Genomic DNA, 9,121 nt, shown 5'->3' on the forward strand with positions numbered 1-9,121 from the left:
GAAGACTATTTGCACAGGCCAGCTTTTAGGAGGAGGAGGTGGTGGAGCGCGCTCTTTCGACAGGTTCACAATTTGTTGTTGGACAAACACGGCCTCTACTGTCATCGCGAGGTCTGCTTTGCTACATCAGAAGAACCTAAAACAAGGCTGTTCTCACTTTTTACACCAGGTAGTTAAAAAAAAAAAAAAAAAAAAGGCTCGAAGGCTCTCTTTGTACCACGAAAATAAAAGGCATTAAATTACAGGAGCGCAGTAGTGTTTTTTTTTTTTTTGGTGGCAAAATAGGGCCTTTTGTGTAAGGGATGGAATAAGTGTCACTCTGACATTTTGAGAACGTTGAAACATGTCGTTAATGGCCGTAACTTCAACCCCTGAACCTGAACCGCTTTAAAATATCGCAACGATTTACGGCATGATTTTATTTTATTTTTTTCCAGGTGGCATGTCAACCATGTTTGTGAGCGTGTCATACGTCATGTGCATTTCCTTGTAACTCAGTCCTCAAATCGTGGGGTGGGCCCCCGGAGGGTGGCACTGCAATGCTGTGGGGGATGGTGGGGTGGGGGTGGGGGTGGGGGGGGGGGTTCACCCCAGGGAACACATTTTTACTCCAATCGAATGTAATTGCGCAGTACAATAGGTGGCAGTGGCATGTGTGCGTGGGGGGGGGGGGGGGGGATTACATACTCAATTTTTTTTTTTTGCACCAAGCACACAGATTCACAATACAGGAGATATGACCTGCAGTGAACAAACCCTCAAGAGACATGTCAGGGAAAAGTATTTAAAATGATGACAAGAAACGTAAAGAGACTTCAAAACAATGTTCATAAAGTGTCTTTTTTGTTTTGTTTTAGTTGATCTATAATTCCTTTTTTGTTTTGTTTAATGTTAAGGACACAAGGTTACGCAGAGGTCTAGTGAAATCATCTTAAAACAATTGCTACCATTTATAGATGTGGCAGCGAGTTGGGGGGGGGCGGGGGGATAAGAGAAAATAATATCCAAAATGAACAGCAAATCAAGTGGTGAAAATTGAGAGAAAGCGGTGATGTCTACCTTGGACGTTGAGAGGAAAATACAAATATTGTCATCGGGCTACATTGAGTGTTCGTCCATCTCTGTCTTTCCAGCTGACAGGTCGGTGAGGAAAGTGCAAGACAGCCAAGAGCGCTGCCACCGGGCAAAGAAGAGCAGAGGAACCACAACCGCCGCCACCACCGACAACTCCTCAAATTCACACTCAAGCGCATCCGAAACAACATCTGCAACAACATCTCCAGTGACGATCAAAGGTGGCGTCATCGGTCACACGCAAGCAGCCACACAAACACAATTGCAAAGAACCTTTCCGGTGTCAAAAATCCTGGACGATGAGTCATTTGAAAAAAATAAAATAAAAATGCGGCAACCAATCCAACCATTTGGAGTCCCGACCAAGCAAAAAATTGAAATGATTAAAAACTGAGCAAGTTTGGAAACGATATTTTGCTTCAACACTCGAGCAAATTCTTCTGCTGAATCTTTTGGACGACCCTCATGAAAGTCGTGATGTCACAGTTCATGTTTGGCAAATGCAGTGCATTTTGAAAACTAAAGTAACGTGTTAGAATAGGGGGGGGGGGAAATAGGGACAGCTTGATGTCAAAATAATAAAACGGTAAGAATAAAAATAATACACACACACACACACACATTAAGCAAAGAGTTGAAACTGCCATAAATCTCCTAAAACCAATGCTACTTTTCTCCGTCTTGTTGTAATAATAATTCTTGCACCAGACAAAACAAGGCCCGAGTTGAAAGAGGTGGTGGGAAAACCACAAGTGACAACAATTAGCATCATTGCTGATACGGCCCTGTTCATATGGGCCTTCTTCCAAAAAGACATTCATCCTTACATTAATTGTTGTCATTGACTCTTGAATGAAGAGGTTTTCATTTGAGCAGACTCATGACTTAATTCATGGATCATTTCAGCATTTTGTTTTTGTCAGTGCAGAAATAAAAGGTAAATAGAACAGGAAACGATCAGCTGTCGCAAAATGACAAAGAACGCACTTTTTTTCACACTTTGTGGGACAATTAATGCTAAATTCGAGAAACATATTAAAAAAAAAAAATAGAAATATTAAATTTAAATGCAGCTCCGGGCCTGGATCTCGTACAGCATCTCGAGCAAATGTCATTTTATTGCTTCCTAGAAAGAACCGGCAAAGTATGGAAGCACGGAGAGCCAAACGAGAGTAAGTTGCAACGACTACTTGAAAGTTTGCAGCACAAACACGGCGCTCACTAGAGAGCCAGACGCCGACGCGCGGCTCCACTCACCGTACAGTTTTGCCGGGGCGCCATCCGGCTCGAGGCCGTCGGCCGGCAGGACGGTCGTCTCGTCGTTGAGCTCGCTGTCGGGGCTGCCGGCCGCTTTGTCGTCCGGCCGGCCACCGAGTTCCAGCGCGCTCATGTCGCTGCCGCCGCGCATGAGCGAGAGCAGCGGCTTGCTCAGCTGCCCCGTAAGCATCAGATCCCTGGATGAAGAGCTGGAAGGAGGCCAGGTGGGATGCGGGCGAGGCGGCCAGAAGCAAAGGAGGAGACGGGGTGGGGGGGGGAAAAAAAAAGAAAAACACAGCCGTGGTTAGAACGTGCTCGGGCGCTCTCCTTGGCTACCTCGCACTCACTCTCTCTCGCAACCCGCATTCCCCCCTTTCTAAACAACACACACATAGACCCACGCACACACAAGCTCTTTCACTCCCCCCCCCCCCCCTTGCTCCCTCCCTCTCCGGCTGCCTTTCGACACAAAGTGATGCTGCAAAGTAGCGTTACAACCTGACACATGCTTCATTTTAGCCGACAAAAGCTTCCATAACTTCCCCCTTTGTGGGCAGATATACACAACAGCAGGTGAATACAAACCTGACTCCTTGCACAAGACTTCCAACGGGAAACAACGATTAAAAACAGAGTGCAATCCATCACACATGATTGACGGATGATTAAAATAATCGTTAGTTGCAGACCAAGTAGAAACCCATCGTACAACCGTCGGCAACATTTCAGACCATGATGCTGGGGCTGCAAAGTACACTTTCTAAGAACTGACAGAATGTTATTGCAATCTCAAAAGTCCACGATACATGTTTATATCACCTCTCTTTCTCTCTCTGATGTGACTTCATTTTAGATTTTGTCACTGGGAATTTCATAGCACCCATAATATATTTTAATGCCATTTCTGAGATTTAAAAAAAAGAAAATAACATCGATGGCTTTGACGTTCTTGGCATAGTTTGGGGTTGGTATGGGAATAGTCAACATATGGGCTGCTCATCACATGCAAGAAGTCGGTGCTGTGCCGACTTGATGATACGATACAATACCAATATTTTGCTCACGAGGGTATTATGAAACAACGATAATCTGCAACGCTTGCTCGACGAAAACAAAAGTAATGACGAAAACCGCTCCGATGTTTCATGCTTGCTAAGTGCATGACCCAAATTTGGTCAGGCTGACCAGGTTGTAACAATAGCCATACATGATGATGGTATGCAAGCCAGCCATACTGTCAGCAGCAAAGGATGAGACGGCGTGTGATGTTTGGTCCCCAAAATGTCACGCGACAGTATCGAGCTCTGAGGCCGAGTTCAATGAAGCGCACTCTTACCTAAACGAAGCTCCACAGAAATCGGTAATTACGAAAAGGAAGCTTTTTAACGAGATTCCCAATGTTGAAATCAGTCAAAACGCGAGGGGGCATCAAACATGACGACGCGCTACGACCTCCCTCTCAAGCCGACCAGCAGAAAAGTGCCACCTAAAAGCCGCGAGCGCATAAACGGCCGGCGCAGCTTTCACGCTGAGGTGGCTTCCCAAAAAGACGAGCGGCGGGGATGTTGCCGTCGCCACCTCCTCCTTCCTTCCTACCTTCCCTCCCTCCCACCATCGCACATTGCCCGCCCTCACTCTATCTGTCTCTTCCGCCTTGTGTTCGGCCACCGAAGAACTCCTCGGACAGTGTTCACCCCACCTCGGGCTCCGAGACGCAGACGAGGAGGAGCGGGGCCCCCGCGCTACGCTTCCTTATTTAGGGGATCAACCTAAATATGTCTGAGCAAAGGGCAGGTGACCAGCATGTGTACATGCGCACAAAGAAAGGAGAGAGAAAGAAAGATTTGTAGTTCAAATTTGATTTGAACCTACAGTATGTGCGGTGCATTTTAGATGAAGTACCCGTACTGTTTATTTTCCCTTCAATGTAAGTGTTGATGTTCAGTGTGGATGAACAAAAAAAAATTCTAGGAAGAAAGCATGACATGTCGGTCATGCTGGTACGTAAGACGGGGTGTCCGAACTTTTTCATTTGTGGGCCGCATACAGAGCATTTTAAATTCTTCAACTTTTTGTAAATGCACTCAAGTCAGTCAATATGCACCAGCGAGTGTTGAGAAGTTGTCTGTCTACATTGTTGCATCACTGCCACTTTGATGCTCCTGATAAGCCCGTCGATGGCGTTTTGGACGGCATATGATAAAGTGGAACAATTCCATTTGTTCAAGTGCCAATGCATTCACATCTCTTGAATAAAAATTTGCGATTGAAAAGATTTTTTTGGGGGGGGGGGGGGTGAAAACCCTACTAAGGACCCATTCATGACAATCACAACATGTTTCTTTTACAATTATTCCCCCGAGTAGGTCATGTTCAAATACACCACCCATTATCTAAGCCCACTTTCCCCATTCAAGGATCAATTGGCACCCCGGTACCCCCCCCCCCCCCATCATCTAGTGTTGGCCCACACGCTATGAGCGTCGGCGTATCTGATGCAGAGAACTGTCACATCTCTCGCCATTCGGCGCGGAGTGCTTTTTCGTTCTTCCTCTGAGCTCTCACGCAGTCATGCACATCAAAATGAAGCTCATTGATAAGTTAATATTGAACAGGCTTGACTGAGTCTCCCTCGGTAATTCTGTTAATATCCCTTTAAGGATCGATTTATATGATGGGATTATCCCATGGTCCTTAATGGCATTACCCTACTCCAAGCGGGTCAATTAATAAACACCTCATTCATTGATTCAATTAACGCAGTGATAGGATGCTGGGAGACACTCGCACCCCGACCCCCACCCAAGTACAAACACTTGGCTTATTAGAACAAAGTAATTGGCTGCCAAACAAATCTGCATATTTTGCAAATGATGCAATCATGAATAAATCGGCTTATAAATAAATTTATAGAGTCCGACGACCAGCTCATCATTATAAGCATTTTTCCAAGGGGGGTAAATGAATAAACGCCTAATTTCATCCGTTCAATTAGGTGCTGAGATCTGTGGGCCTCCACCAGCACCAGCAGCAGCACCCCCATCACCACCACCACCACCATCATCATCATCATCATCATCATCATCCCCACCATCATCTTGCAGCCTGGCAAGCCGGAGGAAGATTAGAGACCTGATCTCATTCCCGGCACTTGTTTGGAGTCTGTCAGGAAGAGGAATGCCGGCATTAGGAAGGTAGCGCCACACGTTTGTGATATGATGAAATAAAGAGGAAAGGGGAAAGGAAAAAAAAAGGAGGAAAAAGACAGAGGGATGGACGGAGAGAATGCCGCTCTTCTCCAAAGTGTCACTGGCTTGTTTATTCTATTTTTCATCATCGCTGCCGGGGCAAAGATTCCCATTTTCTTTTATTCTAACCCCCCCCCCCCCCCCCCCCCCACACACACACACACATATCTTTCACTGAGAAAAAAGAAACACTGCTCTCATTTTAAAGGTGGTGCAAACTCTCATGCCCCGGTGAAAATTACATTGTGAAATTTCTGGGCTGCTTCCCGCTGCCCCTTGCAGCCTTCAAGCAGCCAACAGACTGTGAAGAATAAATAATAAAAAGCTATTGATTATTTTGATGACTGCAAGATTCAATTAGGTATTCATTTTGCCCTCCAGTGGACCTATCAAGGCGAGGTGGGGGGCGAGGTGACTTGGCGGTGGGGGTGCGCGAAAAGGAGAAAATGTGCTTTGATGGCCCACATCTGATTTGTGTGCACTCCAAAAATCAAATGCAACACAATGTTTGATGACTAGTGACGTTGTTACCAGACACGCTGGCATTGAGCAGCCGCGACAGCTTCAACTCATTCTATTGATTAGCATTTTCAGAGATGATCATGTGTCATGTCAAACGGGGGGGGGGGGGGGGGTGCTCGCTGTGGTGACAAACGTATTAAAAATGGGGCGCGCCGTCAACCACCCTGACGCACGAGTGGGACGGTGTTGATTGACGGGGGAACAAACTATCAATATGGCGACGTGGTGTATTAATGTCTCAAAACATGCAGCATTGATACATCGGCATCAAATTTCAAACGCAATGTACCTTGAAAGATAAAGTAGCGATAAAGCAGCCTCCCACATTGATATTGCATTTTATGATACCGTTTTGGTGCACTAGCTTCCAATATTGATATTGCAACATATTATGATCGCTGAACTTTTAGGATAAAGTCAAAAACCACCTTTTCCAATGATCCATATCATAATCTCTAACAATGTATCGTAGTTTTGTACATGAATATAAAATATCAACATTGCCAAAAATATGATCTTTCTCTCAAATGATACAGGACTGCACGGACATAAAATGTGCATTTAGTTGGGATCGTGTTTCCACACAAGTACGTGTTTTGACAAAAGGGCTATTTTCCATGATGATATTTTCACATCATCTGTAAAAAAAAAAAAATCCAACGCTCGCAAGCTTGCATGGAGAATGGAATCGATATTTTTACCCACCTCAGGGGGAAAAAATGGATGAAAATCAGAAATGTGATTTCATTTGAAGGTGTTATCTTCCATCTCCAATGGCTTAGCTTACTCTCCTTTTCAACACAAGCAGCAGTTGATGTAGTGAAGAACGAATATGATAATTTTCCTTCCATCACACTCATTAAAAGGATCAACAGTTAGCCCCCCTCCCTGCAATCCCCACTCTTTCTCTCTCCGGCAAACCCTCCCTGGTGGATGATTGGACGGCGAGTGCAGGCTGAGTGTTATCAAAGGAGTGTATTAAAAAAAGCTCTTTGAAGCTCAATCGGCACCAGTAGGTCCGGAACAGGGAGCAGCCTTCGATTGGTCAGGTACATCTCTGTGATTATATTATTTTTAAAACTATTTCTTCTTCTTTTTCTTTTTTTTTTTTCACTAGATCGATCGACTGGACTGACATTCTGAAGCATCAAAGCTTTTAGTGCCCTAATCTGACTCGTCCTATGAGGGGCAAGGGTTGTTTTTCTGCTTTTATTTTCCCCCATGAAAAAAATACCCTATGAAGTGGAACTTGGACACTGCATTTATCAAGCCATAAATTATGTAAACGTCTACAGGGTGGCATGCTGTACAGCGGGCACTGCAGCGGAGGGACACTACAGAGGACTCGCTGCCACTCAAAAGCTTGTGGCGCCATCCCCAGGGACCATCACCATGTGAATGAAAAGGTGTGAAAATCTGATTTCCCAAAAAGGAATAGGTAATTCTCTCTGAGGGTGGAAGCCTCGATCAATAAATCATTGTTAAGTAGATTGTAAAATCTCCCTCTTGGTATCAGTGCATTAGGATTCTCCTGAGGATGGACGAAGCGGGGGAAATAGCAGCGTGAGACAATTTCAATAAAGACAAGGCATATCATACCGTTCATAAACTCGGTCAGAAGTTGGCTAGCAACCGTTCGCGCCAGAAGGAGCTCGTCGAGAGACGATGAAAGGCAGTAGAGTGGATTCGGGCCCTCTTTCCAGTTTTGGCAGCTGACCATACGAATGTGGGGGGGTCGGGGGGGGGGGGGGTCCAAATATGCCCGTGAGAGTGTGTGAGGGGCTCTGCCAGTCAACCAACAGGAACCAGCGACAAGAAAACGAGCTATTATAAATCAATAACGTCATCATTATTCATTGGCATGTTTATTCAAGAATTACACATAAAGAATTTCCAGCTGGTTACAGTACAACCTTCATTAAAAAAAAGATTTTAGAGGATAATTTGTATCACTACTCAATAAATTCATGATTACTGTTCAGTAACTTCACGATTCTACATAATTAGGCGTCCAAAACTTATTTGCAAGTAGCATGGATGCTAACGGCGTATGAAAATGATTATGGTTCCATTAAGAGGGTAATTTATTATTATTAATTGGTCAATTTCTTAATAGTTCACTAGGTTATTTTATTATATTCGACATTTTTTGTGCAGTAGAATAACACTGTTTGAAAGGAATGGACGTTAATAAAATGTTGATTTACTCTGTAATTATCCTTGTTGTCAGTACCCGTACTTTAAAACTTGCAATTTAAAAGCAATGAAAAACAAAAAGGTTGGTTGCCGGTCCGCGAACAGCATGCATTTGTCTCAACCGGTCCGTTACACAAAAAAGATTGGGGACAACTGTTTTGGAGAGCATCACAAAAAGAAAATAGATAGTGTCGTAGAATAGTTCCATGAAAACAAAATGGTCCCTGATAGAAAATAAATATACACAAAGTAATGAAGCCAGTGTACGTAATTTCTTTTCCATCTGAACGTATTGTAATATATGTTTCTTGTTATTTTTGTATTTGAGGACTGGGTTAGTTGAGTAGGGGTGACGTCATAGAGAGGGGACGAGCCAGGTTGAGGAGTCTGAGTGTACTGTGGAGCGTATGTGCATGAGTTGTGGCCAGCAGCTGCTCCTGTGAATGTGTTTTAATTGCTGCCTCTTTTTTTGTTTATTAAAAAGCTAACAGATTGCATCCGCAACTGCGTGCATCCTTGACCACATTGAAGGGCATTACAGTATTGAATTCTTAGTGGTGGGAAAAAAGTCCACAGTTACCTGTTTTGACGCTGTTTAATTTAATGCATCGTTTAACATTCATTTACTGGCTGAATACTGAAGTGTAAAATACCTAACCATGTAAACATTCGCTGAAAACTATCGCCGAAATTCATACCTGAAGAAACGTAATTCTCCGGAATTGAGTGCTTCCCACCATGACTGCGGCCTTCTCAGTGAGCCAGTGCAACACTTTCCGGCAAGACAACTACAGTACCCACAATTCCCGGCGTCAATATTTTTG

At 44.3% G+C, this 9,121-nt stretch overlaps 1 protein-coding gene across 1 annotated transcript in view; it reads right to left on the reverse strand.

Annotated features, from left to right (window-relative positions):
• pou6f2 (POU class 6 homeobox 2) overlaps positions 1–2,533 on the reverse strand; it is a 49,415-nt gene extending 46,882 nt beyond the window's left edge. The window contains exon 1 of the mRNA XM_086101297.1: positions 2,332–2,533. Coding sequence (XP_085957423.1) covers positions 2,332–2,521 — 190 coding nt within the window. The 5' untranslated portion in view covers positions 2,522–2,533. The remainder of the gene's footprint in view (positions 1–2,331) is intronic.
• Positions 2,534–9,121: the final 6,588 nt, after the last annotated feature.

Source organism: Hippocampus guttulatus, chromosome 21, assembly GCF_054856545.1.
Source record: "Hippocampus guttulatus isolate MCC_2025c chromosome 21, RoL_Hgut_1.0, whole genome shotgun sequence".
NCBI lineage: Eukaryota > Metazoa > Chordata > Actinopteri > Syngnathiformes > Syngnathidae > Hippocampus > Hippocampus guttulatus.